General features: G+C 40.2%; 1 protein-coding gene across 3 annotated transcripts; it reads left to right on the forward strand.

The window, feature by feature from the left end:
- Positions 1-391: 391 nt before the first annotated feature.
- mbtd1 (mbt domain containing 1) lies at positions 392-17,760 on the forward strand. 3 transcript variants are annotated; one of them, XM_034133120.1, is made up of 18 exons: positions 392-556; positions 1,009-1,101; positions 1,605-1,809; positions 1,957-2,090; positions 2,178-2,292; positions 2,378-2,460; positions 2,544-2,661; positions 3,975-4,109; positions 4,206-4,294; positions 4,496-4,730; positions 5,363-5,418; positions 5,585-5,689; positions 5,776-5,923; positions 6,650-6,732; positions 7,270-7,504; positions 8,287-8,358; positions 11,283-11,444; positions 12,547-17,760. In XM_034133120.1, the coding sequence occupies exons 3-18, from the start codon at positions 1,653-1,655 to the stop codon at positions 12,663-12,665; spliced, it is 2,046 nt and encodes a 681-aa protein (XP_033989011.1). In that variant the 5' UTR covers positions 392-556; positions 1,009-1,101; positions 1,605-1,652; the 3' UTR covers positions 12,666-17,760. The 3 variants fall into 3 exon arrangements, with proteins under 3 accessions (XP_033989011.1, XP_033989012.1, XP_033989010.1); XM_034133121.1 differs by having other exon boundaries at positions 1,009-1,090; XM_034133119.1 differs by lacking the exon at positions 1,009-1,101.
- Positions 17,761-21,321: the final 3,561 nt, after the last annotated feature.

Consider the following 21,321-nt stretch of genomic DNA (forward strand, 5'->3'; position numbering starts at 1 on the left):
CAAAACTGTTACAGGATGTGTCTTTTGTAAATTGTGTAATTTCTTTTATTTGTTATCTTTAAAAACAAGTGATGCATGCTTCTTAGGTAACATTAAGCTTTATTTGGCTCTTTTCTGCTGTAACAAATGTAAATGTCCTCTGTGGGACGTATTCTGAATCTGAAAAACTTGTTTTATAATGAATATTCCCTCTGTTTATGTTGGTGTTGGTTTGATACAAGTGTAGTATAGATACGTATTATTATTTTATTTTCTGTTCGTGTCTACTAAATTGAACAGGCCATTCATTCTTTCCATTGTGAGTCCACTGTTTTGTTTCTGTGTGGGTTGATGAACTCCATTCCGTATTGACCAATCACATGAAAGTAGGTTACACTCGCACATGCGCAGAGGCAGCAGAGTAATTTGTTGATATCCTGCTTGGTAGTATTAATTTAGACTTTGGTATTTCAAAGCAACATTTACCCCCACTGTAGGGGTTTTTATTTGCATTTGGCAGCACAGTTAATAAGAACGTTATCTATATGAAGGGCTAATGGAAGACACAAGGGATTTGGTGAGTGAATATGAAACATTTTAGGGCCGTGAGCCTCTGATTACAGAGGATTTGCTTCGGCTAGCGCTGCTCCTTTGTTGTTATCTGCTTATGGTAGCTAGCTAATGGGTCAGCCAGCGTTAAATATGAGCAAACTCTCCAAAAAAACAAGTATAGACACAAAATAACACCACGCTTATTTTAAATGCATATGTTCATGTGCAAGTATGCTACGCAAATGAAAAGTGCGTTATGCTCTGTTGAATAAAAACAGGAAAAACAGGTTTCCGCTAGCTAGGTATGCTAAGGCTAGCTAGCATTAGGAGCTATTGCCAATAAGGCCGCCCCTTATTTTAGATGATGTGTTAGCTTGTTTTCTATTTTGCACATCTTACATTCAGCTCAGTGTGCGTTTACTGGCTGGTGCATTGTTTTTCTGTCATGATTCTTGCTGTTTAAATGATTTATGTTAGGATGCCACCTGTGATACCAAGAGGAGGAAGTAGACAGGCTGTCAACAGTAAACATTAAACCCCGCTCCGGATCATACACACAGTGAGCAAGACGTATGAAATGAAATTTAATATTCACTTTTTTTTCTGAACATTTGTTTTGTTACATTTTTTAAAACATTTTCTCTGTGGCAGCCTGATTCCTAGGTGACATTCCAAAGCTAATTGTATTTTAAAGAGTCCGCAAAATATAGCCTATGGAAAACTGTAACTGTACACACACCTAACGCTAACATTTCAAACACGACATTTTGAAGAGGATTCTTGAGCTAAAACAATTACTTACAGTTTGAAGCTAACATTTTGAAAATCAATGATCTGATCTCTGCTTGCCAAATGCAAACTTTCTGGTTTCCTTCAAGTTCTGTGATAGTCAAATGAATATATGTGGTCCTTGGACACAACAATAAGTCTAAAGATGTCTTTTTCCTTTTCACTATTTTCTGACATTTTATCATCCCAACAACAAATGATATCAGAACGTATTATCAAGACTGATGGAGTTAAATGTATAATTGTAAATACTGATGTTTATTGTAATGTCCTTGATTGTGAAGGCTGAACGCACCCCACGTTCAGAGCGCAAGCGGAGAGACTCGTTCGGGATGTTTGATGGCTATGACAGCTGCAGTGAGGAGTCTACCAGCAGCTCCAGCTCAGAGGATAGCGAGGACGAGGTGATGCCCTCCATCCCAGCCAGCCTGCCCATCATCAAGAACAATGGACAAGTTTACACTTACCCTGACGGAAAGGCTGGAATGGGTCAGTACATGGACATATGTTTAGTTGTGCTTTTTGTTTTGCTTTCTATTTTATACAATCCTGTTTGTTAGGAAATATCATTTGCCATCATGTTGTATACTGTTTATTTGACCAGATGATATGTGAATTTTGGTCTCTGTTTTACAGCCACTTGTGAGATGTGTGGGATGGTTGGAGTACGAGATGCTTTTTACTCCAAAACCAAGCGCTTCTGCAGTGTGTCATGTTCTAGGAGTTATTCCTCAAATTCCAAAAAAGCTAGCATCTTGGCACGACTCCAGGTACGGTTTTTCATAACAAATGAAATATTAAATGTAAGATTAAACCTGTATTATTACAACTATTTAACTCTGCTTTTATTTTGCCAGGGCAAACCACCAACAAAAAAGGCAAAAGTCTTACAGAAACAGCCCCTCATGGCAAAGTTGGCTGCTTACGCCCAGTACCAAGCGAGTCAGCAGAACCAGGCCAAATCAAAATTAGGTAGGTTATAAAAAACGACAGATACTTAATAGACAAACAGTGTTTCTCTGTGTGGTTACTCAAACATTGTTTCCTATTTCTTCAGTGGTCCCTGCAGAGAGCTTTGACTGGGGTCGGTATATCTGTAGCAATGACACCGTTGGGGCTCCAGTCAGCTGTTTCAAGCATGTAAGTAAAAACTGTGGAGAATCGTTGAGTTGATTTGTTGTTATTCTTGACTGATTAACCTCACTGCTCCCTCTGTGCTTCAGGCCCCCATGGGGACATGCTGGGGGGGCATAGAGGAAGGAGTGAGGCTTGAAGTGCCCAACTCTGATACCAACCTCTCCACTAAGGTGTACTGGATAGCAGAAATCATTAAGCTAGCAGGTAAGAACATTTCTTCAGATAGCTGAAGGACTTTTGGTTAATGGAAAGATCTATCCAAAAGTGTACCAGAAAATTCAGTTTCTCTTTTCTTTCTGTGCTTTTTCCCTGTCAAAAAGTGCTGTAATGATTTGAATTGGTTGTATCACAGTCTAATATAGATCAAAATATGGTAAAAGCATTAAAAAGCCTAAATATTCCCATCGAGGTTAATACTGTGAGCTGTGTGTAAAATACACACATGTACTTCTTGTTCCAGTGCTGATTGATTATGGCAAAAATAAATCACAATTATTTTGGTCAATATTGTGATTACAATTCTTTAACACTATAACTTCAAGCCTTTAGAAAGAACATTGTGTGCATTTCAAAGTGAAATGCATCAATCTGGTGCACATTTAAATCCAGAATTAAAAGGATAGAATATTTAAAAACGTTTGCTCTTGGAAAACTATTTAAATAAACACATTGGGAAAAAGTGACATCTAGAAAACATGGTAACCACAAAATGAGTCCCCTGCCCTGGAAAGTGTCAAGGTCTTGGCTATGGGTGTTGCAGAACTCACAGCCGGAGCCAGGGGCCACCTTGGCCACTGAACCCTCCAGACTCACCTAGAGCCAGTCCCACCCATACTGAGGGGCCGAGCAGGGCTGAAGTGACAGCTGTTAAGAAATGTGTGCACTGGATTTGTAACACTAGACACGGAGTGTAAGAGTTCAATTGTTATATACCCTGTCACTGTATTCTATGGCATTGACAAAACCACTTTACTAAAGCTGCCTTCACATCATACGCGATTTGCTCTTTGCTCACGGCGAGGTGGGGCGCAGAGCCTTGTGGTGAAAACAGCTAGTTAGTTTTGTTTCTAAAGTTACCCTGCTAGCTTGCACCTCCTCATACAGCTGTAACCTGATTGGTTACGTGTCGAAAGGTCAGCGGCAGTTGAGGTGAAAGCTGAAATAATTTGAACTTTGAGTGCAGCGCTAGGCGACAATTCTTTAGCCCCAGAAGAAAAAGGCACAGAGCTGTTTACCGCTGGTCATGTGAAGGCAGCTTTAAAGTCCATTCGTTACACTTACCATACCATATCATCAGCAGATTGATTCTGCTCAATTCTAATGGAGCTGCAAATATTCAAAAATTCAAAGATTCCACTATCCTTCTCGTCTTCCCAAAAATTCCCTTCACATGCTCATTGACAGGAAAAATGTAGAAAAAGCAAGTAAGGGGGTTTCTTGAATGGACGTTTGTTGGATGACTTTTCTTTCACAGATCAGGACTGAGATATTAAATGAACGTGTTTTCTGTTGTGCAGGGTTCAAGGCTCTCCTGCGGTATGAGGGCTTCGACAGCGACACCAGTAAAGACTATTGGTGTGATCTCTGCGTCCCGGAGGTGCACCCGGTGGGATGGTGCGCTTCGAGTGGCAAACCTCTTATACCTCCAAAAAGTGAGTGTTCTGCCTTTGTTCTGCCTGCTTCTTGAATGCCTGTGGTCTTATTCACTAAGCCATATTATGATTGTTACATTGTAATCTTCTCTACAGCCATACAGCATAAATACTCTAACTGGAAAGCTGTTCTTGTGAAGCGCCTCACTGGAGCTAAAACACTGCCACCGGACTTTAATACCAAGGTAAGACCCACCAGTGCCTCAACATTTGTATTAACTTCAGTGCCAATATCTTTAATACAGATCAGGTAGCTTATAGTGCTTTATGTCCATTAAACAATTCCAAATTTGAGAATGATTTGATAAAAGTAATCAGTGTTGATGTACATTTTCAACTGAATTCCTCTCAAAGGCATTTGATCTGTGATTGATCTTTCACCACAGGTACAAGAGAACCTGCAGTTCCCCTTTAAGAAGCTGATGCGGGTGGAGGTGGTGGATAAGAACTACCTGTGCCGGACACGGGTGGCGCTGGTGGAGCAGGTGATCGGGGGGCGCCTCAGGCTGGTTTATGAGGAGAGCCAGGACGGGTCGGATGACTTCTGGTGCCACATGTACAGCCCCCTCATTCATAATATAGGCTGGTCGCGCAGCATCGGACACCGCTTCAAACGATCCGGTGGGTTGGGAAACAGACAGTAACACTGAGGTTGTGTGTGTGTGTGTTTAACCACAAGGTATCTTAAGAAAGGCTATTTTCATATCTAGCAAAACTGGTATAATAAAGTGATATGCGACAAAGGCAGCAGCCAATGTGTTTCTGTTTTGCTGGGCTGTGTGACTTAGACCTGTTATTTTATTTTATCATATTAAATGTACTTCATATCATAAACTACTTTGTCAAATTTGAATTATTAAAATGAGCAAATTATAAAACAAAAAGCAGTATGATCTGCTCTGAAATGCTGTTTGTCCAGTGCTGCCCACTTGGAGAATCTTAAACACACCCCTGTGTACTCAGCTAACTTCTAGTTTAGCCCTATGCTAACTATAATGGGTAGTTAACAGTCTAACTTCACAATTCGGTAATATATAGTTCTTCTAAAATGTGTAATTGTTGTTCGTTATCTGCACTGAATATCCTTGTAGCACTGTAACTAAAAAGCTCTGTGGCTGCTGTCCATTACTGAAAGTTACACTCATATTTCATTGAATCTTTCAAATCTCTTCTCATCTCAGCTTTGATTGTCTCCAGTCTATAAATCATGATCTTCTTCAGGCAAGTGAATTTAATGTTGATTTATTTTTCAGATTTCACAAAGAAAATGGAGGGTCAAGTTGATGCTCCTGCACTGCATTTCCAGAAGGTAACACAAAACAATGAATTGATGTTTGGGGGAGTCCTACTGCTGCGTATTGAATTGATATGCAGGCATGTCAGTCTTTCAGAAACATAAGACTACCCAAAAGACACAGTTATTGATTTAGTTGTCCAACAAATATCTGACTACTTTCTGTCTGCATGTGAATCAGGTGAAAGATGTGGACCAGAGTGGGGATTGGTTCAAAGATGGGATGAAGATAGAAGCCATTGATCCCCTCAACCTCTCAGCTATATGTGTAGCCACTGTAAGAAAGGTAAGGCCCCACTAACATATCATGCTGTGTGTCAGGGAGGAAAAGCTTGATTGTTCATGTTGAAATGCCATTGTGGCTTTGTGTAGGTGTTGGCAGACGGGTACCTCATGATCGGGATCGATGGTTCTGAGGCGGTGGACGGGTCAGACTGGTTCTGCTACCACGGCACCTCCCCCTCCATCTACCCTGTCGGCTTCTGTGAAATCAACAACATTGAACTCACGCCCCCTAGAGGTACTGTACACTCATCTCTGTGTCTTTGAGCCCTTCATAAATGAGCATTTCATTCCATTATGACCACAAGGATATGGAAGATTTAAAGTGCCTGAATAAAACAAATTCTAGAGATATTTTTCAATACAACACACATGGGATTACATTTCTCATTTGTATGTATGCGTTTACTGTGTCATTATTAAATGAAAAAAACATGTTTGTCTTTCGTAAGTAAACGGTATGATGCTACATTAAAATGGAAGAAGCCAGAAAGCTCCTCATACAAAGTCTTGTCTGGTTGCGCAAACAGTTTGATATCCCATCTGTTTAAAGGGGTTTAAATGTCTTAATACAGGCAAGATGTAACTTAACATCCAGTTCATAGAAATGCCCCTGCGACCAGTCAATCACACAGATAACTGTAACCAACTTGTGTCAGTGATGAACAACTCTCTCTTTCATCCCGCCCCCAAGCTGTGATTGGACAGTGGATTGGTTTTTAATTTTGGGATAGAATATGTGTCTCCATTTTATAAAAGAACCTGTTCCCTTGCATCTCCAGATGAAGACAAATGACTTTGCTTTGCATATTTATTTGGGCACTTTTAATCCTCCATACATGGTCTCTATATTATTCTATAATCAAATAGCATTTGCCTTAAGGTGACGTTGGTAAGAAGTAGTTTAATAACATTTTCTTGTGTTTCTGAATGTCCTGGTCTCATCACTGACTCTGTTCCCCAGGGTACACTAAACTGCCATTTAAATGGTTTGACTACCTCAGAGAAACAGGTTCAATAGCTGCTCCTGTCAAGCTCTTTACCAAGGTAGGCTGTGTTCATGCTTTCCCCACTGTATGTGTTAACGTCGTGTCATGCTCAGGTCCCACTGTATGTGTTAACGTCGTGTCATTCTCAAGTCACATGTCTTCTGCTATTATATTTCTTGTAATTAAAAATAGCATCAGGGTTTTATATGCATCATTACATTTGATCAGCAGCAGCTGCAGGTCTGTAGGCTCCAGAGGATGGTGTTCTGGTTGATCATGTGACAGCAGTGTCCCCTCCTCTTCCCTCAGCACCATAGTCTGCTGGAATTGATTTGAGTCAATTGGTTTGAAAGCGACTTTTGAATTAGGAAATGGATGTCACGTTAATAATGCCACTGCTAAGGTCCTTTAATGGCTCCAGATTTCTTATGGGGATAAGCTGATGTGTTCACCTCTGCCTTGTATTTCTTTCCCTTGTTCCATCTGATTAATGGATTTAGAATGTATCAGTTCTCCTCCACTGTTTAGCTTACTAATGTTTATTTGTATGTCAATTCAAATAAGTTCCTGTTTGTCACTGTCCTGCGTCTCCTAGGAGATTCCTAATCACGGTTTCCGGCAAGGCATGAAGCTGGAGGCTGTAGATCTAATGGAGCCTCGGCTGGTGTGTGTTGCCACGGTGACGAGGATTGTGCACCGGCTGCTGAGGATCCACTTTGACGGCTGGGAGGATGAGTATGACCAGTGGGTGGACTGCGAGTCACCTGACCTCTACCCTGTGGGCTGGTGTCAGCTGACCGGCTACCAGTTGCAACCCCCCGCCTCACAGAGTAAGAACTTCACCCCCCTCCCTCCATCTGATAGTCCTAAAGGCAGGGAGCGACATGAATCAGGATAGCAGAGAAAGACTTCATTCTGTTAGGGTGCTGCCTATTTCTATTTCAATCTGGAGCAAAAGTTAGCTTTCTTTATGAATTGAAAGGCCAAATCTGCAGGAAAATGTTTCCCTTATACTTCCAACATGGTAGTATATATTGCATACTGTCACATGAACAGAAAATGTATAGCACATTTAAATCCAGAGAGTCACTGTATGAGTTCTGCTTTGTTGTAGCAGAACACAGAACAGACAGCAAGTCTTAAGTTGTTGAGAAGCAGAGATATAACAAACATGGACAAACAATCGGTGGCTAAACTATTATAAATCATCATACATAATTAAAGGGAAAAATAAGTCAATATTCTTTAGTTTAAGGTTTCCAAATGTTCATGTTCTGCTTTTCCTTGTCTTAACGTAGTACGTAGTAGTAAATTGGATTAGGACTGATGTTAGATAAAACAAGACTTTTAATGACATCGCCTTGGGCTCTCGGAAATTGTGTTTGGCATTTCTAACAGTTCAAATGAAAAGATTCCTTTATCAGAATCATTCTGTAAAAAACAAGGAGTTAACAAAGAATGACACTGATGAGTAAATGGAATAAGGAGGCTGCATGGTTGATATGTGAACAGAACTGTGAGGGCCCCCCTTGTGATGACAGATGTCAGGGCGTTCAGTAAGGCCAGTATTAACAGATGTCCCGTAGTAACCTTTGTTCTGGTCTTCTTTCAGGTACCAGAGATCTGCCTCAGTCTGTACCCAAACAGAAGAAGAAGGCCCAGCAGTACAAAGGCCAAAAGAAAAGTGAGTAATCCCTCTAGTATTTGTGTCTCCCACTTCCTTCCTTCACCTTCTCTTTTTCCTGTTCCTCTCACTGTAACTGGATACACTCGAGCTTGAAGCTCTGCCCGCTGTGTGAGAGATGTGTTCACGGGCCTCTTGTGTCACATTATTGATGTTGTAGTAGATAGTACTACTCAACAGCTCAGTATATTAGTGACGTATACAGATTAGAGTAGTTGTGAACTAGGGATGCTCCGATCGCCAAATTTGGGGCCAATCGCCGGAATCAGTATCGGCCGATACCGATCGCCGATCCGATCGAGTGGGCGGGGCCTAAATGGTAGATTTAAACATCACTTTAAATCTTCCATTTAAAGTGATGTTAAAACTCAGTTAATGGGGCTCATTCACTGGAGCTTCCACAAACAACAATCAACTTAATTATTACATTCAAATGAAGTACATTATTCAAGTTTACATTCACTTTGGATAATAACACGGGAGAAATGAGCAGAAGCGCTCTCTTTCCTCTCTCCCTCTCTCTCTCCCTCTCTCTCTCTCTCCTCTCTCTCCCTCTCTCTCTCCCTCTCTCTCTCCCTCTCTCTCTCCCCCTCTCTCTCCCCCTCTCTCCCTCTCCTGACAGCCCGTCAGTATCTCCTGCAGCTCACTGATCCAGTAATGAGTGACCCGACAGTGAAGAATAAATATATGTATAACTAGTTTAGCTTGTTCCAGAGGTAGATAAAATAGCTAAGTGTGTTAGGTCTAACTCTTAGTGTGTGTTCTGCTCCGCTCACCGCTCCGTCACAGCGGGTGGAGCTGCAGGATTTCTGCTTCACACACACGTTGCATACCGCTATTTTACTGTCTTTTTCGGACACCTTAAAATAATGCCAGACCGGTGAAGCCATTTTGGCGAGCTTGTTTTGCCGCGTACAGAGAAAAGTGTAGTGTATTTTACGTGATGCGATCGGCTCTCGCGATCTGCATGTTTAGAGAGGTGACCGATCGATCGGAGCATCCCTATTGTGAACACATGGCCTGCACACTGGGGTGCAAAGTGTTCTTCAGATATTCCAGAGCGAGGCGCCTGGTGTTACATCCTCATGAGGCTATTGCTAAAACACTATTTGCTGAACACAGGCAGTTTATGAAGAAATCTGTGGCTGCCAGTAGGAAAATGAAAATGTGATGTGTTTTTTGTGAACTGCCATGTTACAAAATGTATAATGGCGCGTTTCCACTACACGGCCTCGCTCGGCCCCGCTCGGTATGGCTGGGCCTCGTTAGGACTGGCTCACTTTATGGCGCATTTCCATTACAGTTTAGGAACTGGGGCAGTATCTATAGTAACGCAGTGTAGGTGGAGCCGTGACGTGATCTTCAGAGGACCCCAGAAAAACAACACAGCCGTTAGCTGTTAGCACTCAGAGCTCACAGCTCCTCATATATGTTCAGAAACTAGACAAAAGTTAAACAAGTACACACCACAGACTGCCTGTGTCATGGTGAATACAGTCGCTGCTTTATTTATGTCTGTATAGGCCGTTGTTGTGAGTGTGGACGGTCGGAGCATATACTGCGTTAGCTTAGCCAATCTCCATTTAGAAAACACGCATTTTAAAAGGTTTTTCCCCTGCCGTCTGTCTGCAGACTTGACAAAGCATTAATTCATGGTTTTTACTAACCAGTATCAGTATGTTGTTACTTCGGCATCATTTTGAAACGTGTATTACAATTAAATCACGGTCAAATATGTCCATCTTGTTGTAGTTGTAGCCCCCTTGCCAGCGACGCTCTCTCTAGTTTAGCATACTCAGCCCGACTCAGCCTCTTTGTCTCTGGCCCTAGAACCACGATTTTATGAGGCCAGAAAAACTGTGAATTAGGACCCGCCGGCCGGTACTAGGCCAAGTGGAAACGCAACCAAAGACGGGCCACTGACGTCACAGCCCTCTTAAACCGGGCTGCGGGCTGTAGTGGAAACGCGCCATAACACATGACGTACTAAATACATTAAAAAAAAAGTCTGGAAGTTGAGTTTTTAATTGGAACTATGAGGAATTAGGAACAATTATTATGATTGTATTACTTAACTACAAAAAACCTCTGGCACAATACAGCAGGCTTTTTCTTTTGAATATTTTGACTGTCCGATATTAAGTGGAGTTTGTGTTAGATCTGTATTTAGTTTTATTTCCACTTTCTAACTATGCCCTTTAAGCAACCTCCCTTTGCTGCCCTGCTGGTAAAGCTGCATCTAGATTACATGATTTAGGATTAGCCTTATATAAGATTATCAGGAGAGCACCCATTTTATGAGGTAACAGTGTCCGGTGCCTGAGAACACTTCATGTGGAGTTTCAGTGGGGACCTAACAGCCTCACACACACACCTGAAGGAATGGAGCAATGAGCCTGGGAGAGATGTATTTAGTGTCATATTTAGTGTCTTTATGCTGTAATGTTGGACAGAAACAAGAATCAAATGCATGGTCTGAGTGGATCTGCAGGGATCTATCAGAGAGAAAGAGAATAGAATAGAATTCCTTTATTGTCATCGCACCAGGTACAACGAAATTTAAAAAAGCAATCCTCGCAGTGCATTTCCACATAAAACGAAAAAAATATATGAGTACACTCAGACTTGCTGTTCTCAGGGTTAGGGTTACCTGATAGAAATGTATACAAATGCCAATCGATTTAATATGAAAATGGCTGCCACAGACTTTTACACATTTAGTTTAGCAGCTTTAGGCCTGTTGTTGGTAGCTCACAGTGGATACCTACGTGAGTCTGATGACAGTTGAATCACCATAAAGATGGACAGATGAACTCCGAGGACAGCAGCCAGAGGTTACATTCCATGATAATGTAAACATGACATGTGGTATCTTGTTTGAACTGAACCTGTGTGTAGCTAACCAGAGTGTGCTTCATGTTCAGAGAGGAAGATTCCAGTTGGTCGACGGCCCTTCAGTCAGACCGGCAGGAGGAGGAGCAGCTTCTCCGGAGACGAAGAGCAGAGCCCCCCCCCTTACCCTGCACAGGGGCCCTCTCGGCCACGGCCCCGGCCCAGAACACACCTGCACCAAACACACAAATCAGGTACGGACTAACGGGAGAGCCAGCAGGGCACAGAGCCTCTGAGGGCCTCGCAGGGCTGGAGCTGTGGAGCTGGCTCCTGCTGGTCATGCATGTTGTTTTCTTAAAACGACCTCATAACTCTTCTCACATGTACAATTTCTCATGTCTGGATTGAATTTCCACTTGAAGCATGAATATAGCATGTTTGTTTCATGAATAGTTTTTCAAATAGCTGACTGCGAGTTGGACCCAGAACTAAAACACCCCTGTTTGCTATCCTGGCTCCACAATGCTGGAACAAGCTCCACATTGATATCAGGACCGCTGAGAGTCGACATATCTCCCATCACAGTCTGATACACCAGCTGCTTCCACTGGGGGAACATAACATCATCATAAATACATTTCAAGTGGTTTCCCTTCTGTATAGAATATCTTTTCTTTATTGTCATTGTACCGGTACAACGAAATAAAAAAAGCAATCCTGGCAGCGCATATCTACATATCAACAAGCATTACATTAAAATATATATATGTATCTATACACTTAAGAAAATGTTTCATACATACATACATACCTGCAGGATTCTTGTTTTGAAGTGGTTTCTTCATGGTTGAATACACTTATTGTAAGCAGAGGTGGCAGAAGTACTCCGATCTTGTACTTGAGTAAAAGTAGAAGTACCAGAGTGTAGAAATACTGTGTTACAAGTAAAGGGCCTGCATTCAAAAATGTTACTCAAGTAAAAGTAGTGCAGCTAGTTTGAATGACTTTGTATACTGCAGGGTAGCTTGTGGATTTACTCCAGGTGGAACTAAAGTCTGATTTAACACTTGATTAGATTTCACATCATTCATCCACATCTGTAAAGTAACTAAAGGTATTAAATACATGAAGTGGAGTCAAAGTACACCATGTACCTCTGAATTGTAGTGGGGTAGAAGTACAAGGTAGCAGAAATACTCGAATCAATTACAAGTACCTTAAATGACACTAAGGTACAGTACTTGAGTAAGTGTACTTAGTTACTTCCCACCTCTGATTGTAAGTTGCTAAAAGAGTCAACTAAATGTAATGTAATGTCCCCTGCCTGCCCCCCCCCCCCCTCCCCCCTGTCTGCAGAGCCTCTCCTGAGGATGAAGGAGGACCCGGCGGAGGTGGACGAGTTCACCTTCTCACAGGGCACCTCGGACCAGGAGAGCAACGGCTCCGGCAGCTACTACATCAAACAGGAGCCCTGAGGGCAGGACCAGCAGGAGCAGGGGGCAGGACTCTCCTCTGGGACCCCCCCTCTGGGACCCCTCCACGGAGGATCAGGGAGGTGCAGAGTCAACCAGCCTCAAACCACACTCAGACCAACGCCTCAGGCCTTCATGGAGTCCGTACAGGAAATGACGAGGAGGGGGGGCTGTTCCAGGCTTCAGGGGGGTGTCCCCTTCAGGATTTCTCAGAACCGTTTTCTAACCTTGTAGCTGCACATCACTCACTAAACCTGGGTCACATGTTCGGGCATTCTCTTCGGACCACCTACGGATGACATCATGTTGTCTTAACATCCAATCAGATGAGAGATACTTGGATCTTTTTCCACAGAAATGGGAGTCCTGCGTGTCGACAGCCCCCCCCCCTGCCTCTGCCACACTGGGCCGTGCACAGAGACCTGCAGAAACTGTGAGAACCTTTAATTGAGCCAGGTCTTTAATGTTGTATTTCCGTTGTGTTGTTTTCAGGTGAGTCGGCACTGAGCGGCCGACAGGCTGGCCGTCACAGAGTTGTGTATATTTTCATTTTTTCCTTCTAACAATATTGCCAGCTGGACTTATACTTTGTTAATAGTACTTGAAGTTTTCTTTTCTTTTATATGGTAATGATTTTGGAGTTGCTTTCGTCTTAATGTAATTATTTAGCATCTGCATTTTTGGTGGCTGTGTGGGAACCTTAATGTGCATTGTTTCATAAAGTGATTATATCCATATAGTATGTGGAGACCTATTCAAATAGAAGTACAGAGTATAGATGTGACTGTGGTGAGAGAGAGATCTTAGTACAGTGCTGCTCAGCGTCACTCATATTGCTCTTTTTGATTTCAATTCTTACACATTCAGCCAGGAGATTTCCACAGCTTCAGAAATGTCTGATTCAATCATTAGGGCACAAAAACAACAATATCAATAAATCACAAAATCATTCATGGTAACACCTGGGATCCTTTAAAGTCGGCACAATGAAACAGATGATGTAAAACATCTACTACTATACTTTATTTGTTGATGAATACTTTGATATATATACACAGTCAGGGTTATTTCAGACAGATGTAAGGTGACACAAAACTTTGATTTTCAAATGGATTGTAAAATTGTTGTTAAATTGTAAAAGTAATCCACAATCACCATTGAATCACATAGATCTGGCACAGTACAGTTGGCTTTCACTAACTGTACATTTCCACTTGTGAATATCCTGCAGCTATATTAAGTCAATTCAACTCTTATTTCCACTTGTGAACTTTTCCAATTCCCCAGACTAGCACCTTCCCTCTGCTGTCCTGCTAGTGCAGCTGCCTGTAGATCACTATAGAGGACATGATCTAGGGTTAGCCTGGCATAAGATGATCAGGAGCACACCCATCTGATGAGGTCACAGTGATCACTCGCACACAGCGACTGCTGCTGAGACGGTTTCAGTGTGATGTTGAACAGGAATGCTGAAGCTGTGGAGATGAAAGGTGATCTGCAGGGTGTGTGTATCAGAGAGAAACCTTACTGGTATGATGGGTACACACTCTCACATGTTCTCACTGTCCACACTGCAACATGTACAGTGTGGATGATGTGGAGCCCCCCCTCACCTCTGTGCAGTCTGCAGTATGCCACAGATTTATAGACACTATCAGCATAACATGAGTCAATTCATTCATTCTAGAAAGCAATTATAATGCATTAAAAAACTAGATAGAAATGTATTAATACTTCTATTTCCTTATATAGATTGAATTGGATTTCAAAGTGCTATATCAGAATAGATTTCTCTTTAAAGAACTACCAACCGCACCGTGCCTTCATCTGCGGCAGCTCTGTGGATTACACTGTATGTTATCGATGGCACACTGATATTATATTCACTTATCACAATACATTTCTTTGAAGATGGAAAAAGAAAGTAAATGCATAATTGCTTTTCAATGATTGTATTGATTGACTCTGATGCTGAGATGTGGCAAACTGCAGACTATACTTGAGCCATTGTAGCATCAAGCTTTGGTTTCTGTCATTGAAAATAAGAGGTTGTCCAAATGGGAAATATGTTCAATATTTGATTAGGTTAATATGCAAATCCTTCATGTTGTTGTATTGTGTAGGTTGTTCTCATGTCGGAGCCATATGTATGCAAGCTAGTTTAGAATCACCTGAGCCACACAATAACAGGTCTGCCCATAATGAAACATGCACTGCTTTCCAATACTCTGAGGGCAGCCTCACATTACACCGCAGGATCAACAAGTGGCATAAATACATAAATACATAAATATATATATATATATATATATATATATATATATATTCTTCATGACTATGATGGTATGGAGTCCTGATAAGTCGGAGCTCCATGACAATATTCCTTTGACTCTTCTTGGAGCTAGATCTCTGCAGCTGATTATCTTCTACCTCCTGATGCTAGCCACGTTAGCTCAAACAGTGTGAAACAGACTGTGTTTGTTAGCATATGCAAATGAAAATGATTTCCTAAACACACTCCACTTGAAGACTACACACCAAACACGGAAGAATTTTATCACAGCACATAAGTCAGTCTTCTAATTTGAATGTTATGCAATAATAATAGATGGCATATAATTTTGTGAAATAAAACATATAGCACCGTCAAATGTCATGATCACTACATTAATATAATTAACATATGAGAGGATTTAACAAAATGCTATTGTATAACTGTGATTTTTGTGAGCGAGGGTTCACATACAGAGTACTGGCTGTCTGATTTAAATCCATCATCTCTACCAGTAAGGTTCATGGGGACATTCTCAGGAAGTCTGTGAAGCTCAGTCTACATCATCTGCGTCTGATGTATGGAAGCTAGGAAGTGCCATAATAATCCCAGAGCTTTGAAGCAAATGAAAAAGAACTTGTGAAATGTACCCACTATATGATACACATGTTGAAGCATGAATACCACTGAGTTCATTTATAGCAGCTGTTTGACCTGCTGTCTGAATGAACCTGACTTTAATTCCAATCTTTGTATTTTGATTTAACGCAATTCTTTCTTCTTCAAGGATTTATAAAATGACAATAAAACATTTTATCCCAATAATTTTTAAATATACAATTTATAGTAAAAGTCAGACTTTAATCTTGTGTTCATTTATTATTATCATGAACAAGATTTAAAAAAGAAAGAATGAACTAATAATTGAATAATGAAATGAAAAAAAGTTATTTCCCCACAAGATAAATATATTTTGAGATGTAGGGGTAAATCGCAACGTTCAAGCTGAACATATTCAGACTTCAGAGCCCACAATTCATGAAATCAATATATATAAATATAAATTCAGTGTTATTTAAATGTGACATTCAGTTTCAATAGTGGTTACATTTCACATCAGCTATTCATTTTCTTCATAGTTTTAATTATTATGGCGCTATTTGCTTCCATACAATTCAAGCAAAAAAGGTCTTATCTCACGAAGCATTTGATGTATTTCTGTTCATGTTTTGTAGCTTTTTAATGTCCTTATTCTACATCTGAGTGATGTGTGTCTTTTCTTGTCTTACTAGATGTGAGATTTGTTCACCACCAGTTTGTTTTGAAGTCTCTGAGCAGAATGATAGGAGCTCAGCTGAAGGCTTCTCAGACCAAATGAGCAATAACAGACCGTGTCTCACAATCATCGGAGGTTCAGGTTAGGATCTGTCACAGGAGTGATTCTCCATCATGTTGGAGGCAGAAAAACGTAATGACCAAACTGCATTAATATCTTAGTACAAGAGAAGAAAAAGACTGTTCTATGGACTAACTGCTGCTACCCTCTAGTAACCCTGAATAATCAAATGCACAATCAACACTGTTTTGGATCTTCAGTTTCTCACCTTTCCTTGTAGATATTTAACTTCCTTGTTTCCCCCTGATCCTCGATTCTAAACATGGAACACGTTTGACGTCCATCACGGGTAGCTGAGTGTTGGTGTTTGGGTTCAGTAGCTGGGATGGTTGATCATGTGAATGCATGTAGAGGAACGCTTTGTGCTGATGTCGTGCTGATGTCGTGTTTCTTTGTTGTTGTTTGTTCTCCAGCCTGCTCTTGCTCTGTCAGCAGAAAATATGGAAGCCCCTTTCCACCGAGAAATGAAAGAAGAAAAAAAGATTTAAAGAAATTTAAAATGATGAGATGCCAATTAAAAATGTGTTACCAAGGCAACATTTAGGCTCATACATACTTTGAATATTATTTTGAGTACCAAATACGCAGTTTTCTTGGTGTCCACGGACCACAATTATTGTTAAGTTTTTCAAATTTCGTAATTTTGACCCTTTAAAAAGAAAAAACCTAACCTAAACCTTTAGTTCATCGTACAACTTGGCCATTTTGGCCATCTCATAATTTTGATGAAGTATTTAGTCTCGTTGACCCACTTTTATCATTTTGGAATTCAGGTTAGGTTAGGTTAGGGCCACATCTCATGAAAAACGACATCATTACATGCTAACTGGCTAATGCTAGTTGTGATTCTTCCCCTGGTGGTGAGGGGCTTCCAAAGAGACGTGTGAGGAGCGGGCTGTGGTTATATCATTGTTTTTTTTCTTGGATACTAACACGGGTCTTTTGTAAGTGATAGCCCCCCCTCCCCTCCCCCAATTATATTAAACCATTATATCGTGGTGCTATATATATATATATTTGATAAAAATGACTTAATGTATTGCGATTAATATTGTCTGAAAATAATTGTGAGTTGAGAGGGTTATGGTGAAAATATATTTTGGATACAAATGAAAAAAAAAAAGATCTATGTTAATAATTATAAATCTATTGATATTAACACTGACCCCCGAGGTACATTATTAGATTGCAGTTTAAAGTTTGTACATCTTTTTGATAGTGTATACCATTTTTTCCTTTCATATGGTCACTTCGTGCTGTGATGGAGCTTTGATAGACTTTGTAAATAAAGCCAAATGTTGGATCATGTTATCGGTTGTGATGGATGGCTTCTTCGTTTACAAAATGTTTCCGCATGGCTGTGAAAGTTTATCTGGTGATTTTTGTAAGATTTGACTTTTACACTGAATAAAAAGGCTTATGACTTCCAACAGTGTGTCAGAGTTCATTCTGTGAAACACGCTGTAATCTGGACAGAGTGGTAAGTAACTCAGTACATTTACTCAAGTACTTTACTTAAGTAACATTTTGAGATACTTTTACTCCACTACATGTATTTATTACCTTTAGTTACTTTATAGATGTGGATTAATGATGTGAAATACAAGCTACCCTGCAGTATACAAAGTCATTCAAACTAGCTGCACCTTTACCAGCTTTGATAACACTTTAATGATCAATCATTATAAAACATATCATATATTATTCTGAAATGGACCAATCTGCATAATGAGTACTTTTACTTTTGGTACTTTAAGTACATTTTGATGATAATACTTTTCTACTTTTACTTGAGTAACATTTTGAATGCAGGATTTTTACTGTAACAGAGTATTCCTACATTCTGGTACTTCTATTTTGACCTGAGTACAGGACCTGAGTACTTCTCCCACCTCAGCGTACGGAGCTCCTTCACTGATCCTGGAACAGTTCTCCGTCCTTCATTCGGATTTGGTTCAGTAATCTGGTAATGCTCACACAGAGCTTGAACATGTCTGTCCACACTTTATCTGAGTTTGATTGTTATGATATTTTATAACTTTTAACTTAACCGAAATAAATAATTTTAATGAATTTTGGGTGGATTTGGAAGATTTAGGGGACTGATTATTTATTGAAAGATAATTGAGATTGAGATGATCATTTTCATCTTGTGCTCTCTATATCCATGGTAGCCAAAATCAGCTACAAATACAGCAACTTTCTGGTTAAAACTGACTAAATGTCAGAAATGGACCCCCAAAACCACTCTAAAACTGTCCAAATCCGACAAGCCATTTTTTTTCAACAACTACATGGTTCATTTTATGATCAAAAAATGCTGCAGCGTGTCATAAACGAGATAAACGAAAAACATAGTGTTTAATATAATACATTTGTCATTAAACATTCTTATTACCATGTTAGGTGATAAAAAGGTCATAGTATAGTTTGTCAAAGAAAGTGATAGTATAGTATCTAATTTAAGGTAATTTGATAGTATATCAGAAAACAAATCCTTATGTCTCAAAAAAGTAATTGTATTGTTGGAAAAGGTGATTTAAAGTATTTTATATGAAAAGTTATAATATATGATGTCATTATAAAAACATAGTTGAGATGAGACGATGAGGCATACTGCAGCTCATCTGGACCGGTACAGGACATTCATGTTTAATGTGCATCGATTTGAGTCAAACATAGACATCTCTTTGATGTATGAGGAGATCATCTCCATAAAGAACATTGAAGTGTATGAAACCATTTAAGGATGTTCACAGTCCTTACCAGTGGTCTGTGGTGAGTGTGGATCTATAAGACTGATTGTCAGCAGTTCTTTACTGAAAGATCTACAGGTCAGATTAAAAGCCGAGTGTTGCAACATTTAACAATACTAGAGAATGCAATTCCTGAAGAAATTGCTAGTGGGAATGCTTTATGCTGAAAAGCTGATGCTAAACTGCTATGCTGAAAGGTAATGTGTAAGAAGAAAGTGAAGAATTTAGATTGAAATGGTACATGAACACTGGGGGCTTGAATGTGTGATGAGAGAAGAAAAGAAAGTAAAAAGGCTTGGAAAAGCAGCAGAATATTTGAACTGCAAACTTTTGAACTAACTTGATGGCGAATGATCTGTCGCCATGCCAACGGCATTTGATGACATCTCATAATACGCTTAGATGCGTTGATGGCTGCATCGTTACCAAACCTGTGAAGTTTTGGGCCGTTTGGAGCATTTTCACTGAAGTTATGAGAAAACCGTGTTTCATGGCGAGCATTGTGTTGCCATGGCAACGGCATTTGAAGAAATGTTAGCACTTTTTGACTATTTTCATAGGAGTTATAGCGACATCGTGTTTTATGCCGAGGGATGCGTTTCCATGGAAACGGCATATGATGACGCCCCATAATTGACGTAGAGCTGTTGAGGGCTGGACCATTAACCATTATCTGAAGTCTGGTGCTGTTTTGACCCTTTTCATAGGCGTTACGACAACATCGTGTTTTTTTGGCGAGGGATGCGTTTCCATGGAAACAGCCTATGGTGAGATCTCAGATTTGGCGTAGAGCTGTTGAGGCATGGACTGGTGATATACAAGCAAAGTTTGGGGACGATCGGACCGTGTCCATTGGAGTTACAGCGACATCGTGTTTCATGGCGAGGGATGCGTTTCCATGGAAACGGCATATGATGACACCCCATAATTGACATAGAGCTGTTGAGGGCCGGACCATTAACCATTATCTGAAGTCTGCTGCTCTGAGCATGTCTGTTGGAGCTATGACATCATCGTGTTCCATGACACAGGTGTTTATATTTGAGCTAACGACGTGTCCAGAGATCAAAGGTTTCCATGGTGATGTGCAGTAATCAGTGAGAGGAGAGCATTTGCATTGTTCTGAATGAGAGATAAACCTCTTACATGTGAACGTTTTGTTGAAGAACCGTAACAGATATCGGTGAAATTTCAAAGCGTGAAGCATCTCAAGGAACTTGAGCATCTGAAGTGTACTTTTTGTGTACTTTCGGGTTAATAATGTGGCCTTTTTGGCAGATTAACTAAAGGTGTGCGGCTGCTGTGGTGGGGAAAGATGAGGCTGAATTTACAATGGAGTTTAATGGAGACATGAACGTTTTTGTCACTTCATGCCCTCAAGAGGCATTTTATTTAATTATTTTGCTTAATTCTTTTTAATTTTTCAAGCTACGAGATGTTTTCCTATGTTTCTCATGAAAAATTATGTCTCAGGAATGTAAGGTTTGGGATTTATGGCAGGTTTAAAAGAAAATATGAAGGCAAAATTAAATCTGTCCTCCACTCTAGCTGTGACATCACGCAATCTGAAGGCCTCTTTACCAAGGTCTGAACAATGTTTAATATCTCTAAAAGTACGAATCAGATTTAAAAGTTGTGTTACACGAATAATGTCAGAAAGATGTGTAACATTTTAAAGTTGGAATGAGGTTTCTGAGTGAAAGTATGAAGGAGCAGTTAGCAGTTGAAGTTGCATGAAGATTGTTCAAGTATGAAGAGTTTCTCCATTGACTTCCATGTTAAAAATATGATGAATTATGGGATGTATCTGTGGAATTATGAAATGTATGAATGAGAAAAGTAATAGCCATTGATTCTGACCGAGCTGAACGTTTTGATGTTTGAACGGAGTTTCTGCGATGTGGAATGTGGGAGAAGAGGTGCAAAATAACCCAGCGGAATAAAGAATTTCGTGCGTAGCATAACTTCCAACACAAAAGATCTGAACAAAACCAAGCTCTAAAGATGCTATGATAGATCTCGGATTATGTTGCTTTTCTCTCAAAATGTACATTTCAGACATTGAAACACAAATACAGAATGAAAAACTATACTTTGAATCACATCATTAAAAAGATACATTAATTAATTTGAATAAACTAAAGTGTACAGGATGATTTGGAGGTGTACGTCTGTGCACAGCATCTGTAAGGACGTGTTTAAAGTGAACGAGGATTTCCTGTTTCATAACTAGTC

Source organism: Trematomus bernacchii, unplaced genomic scaffold (genome assembly GCF_902827165.1).
Source record: "Trematomus bernacchii unplaced genomic scaffold, fTreBer1.1, whole genome shotgun sequence".
Classification (NCBI taxonomy): domain Eukaryota; kingdom Metazoa; phylum Chordata; class Actinopteri; order Perciformes; family Nototheniidae; genus Trematomus; species Trematomus bernacchii.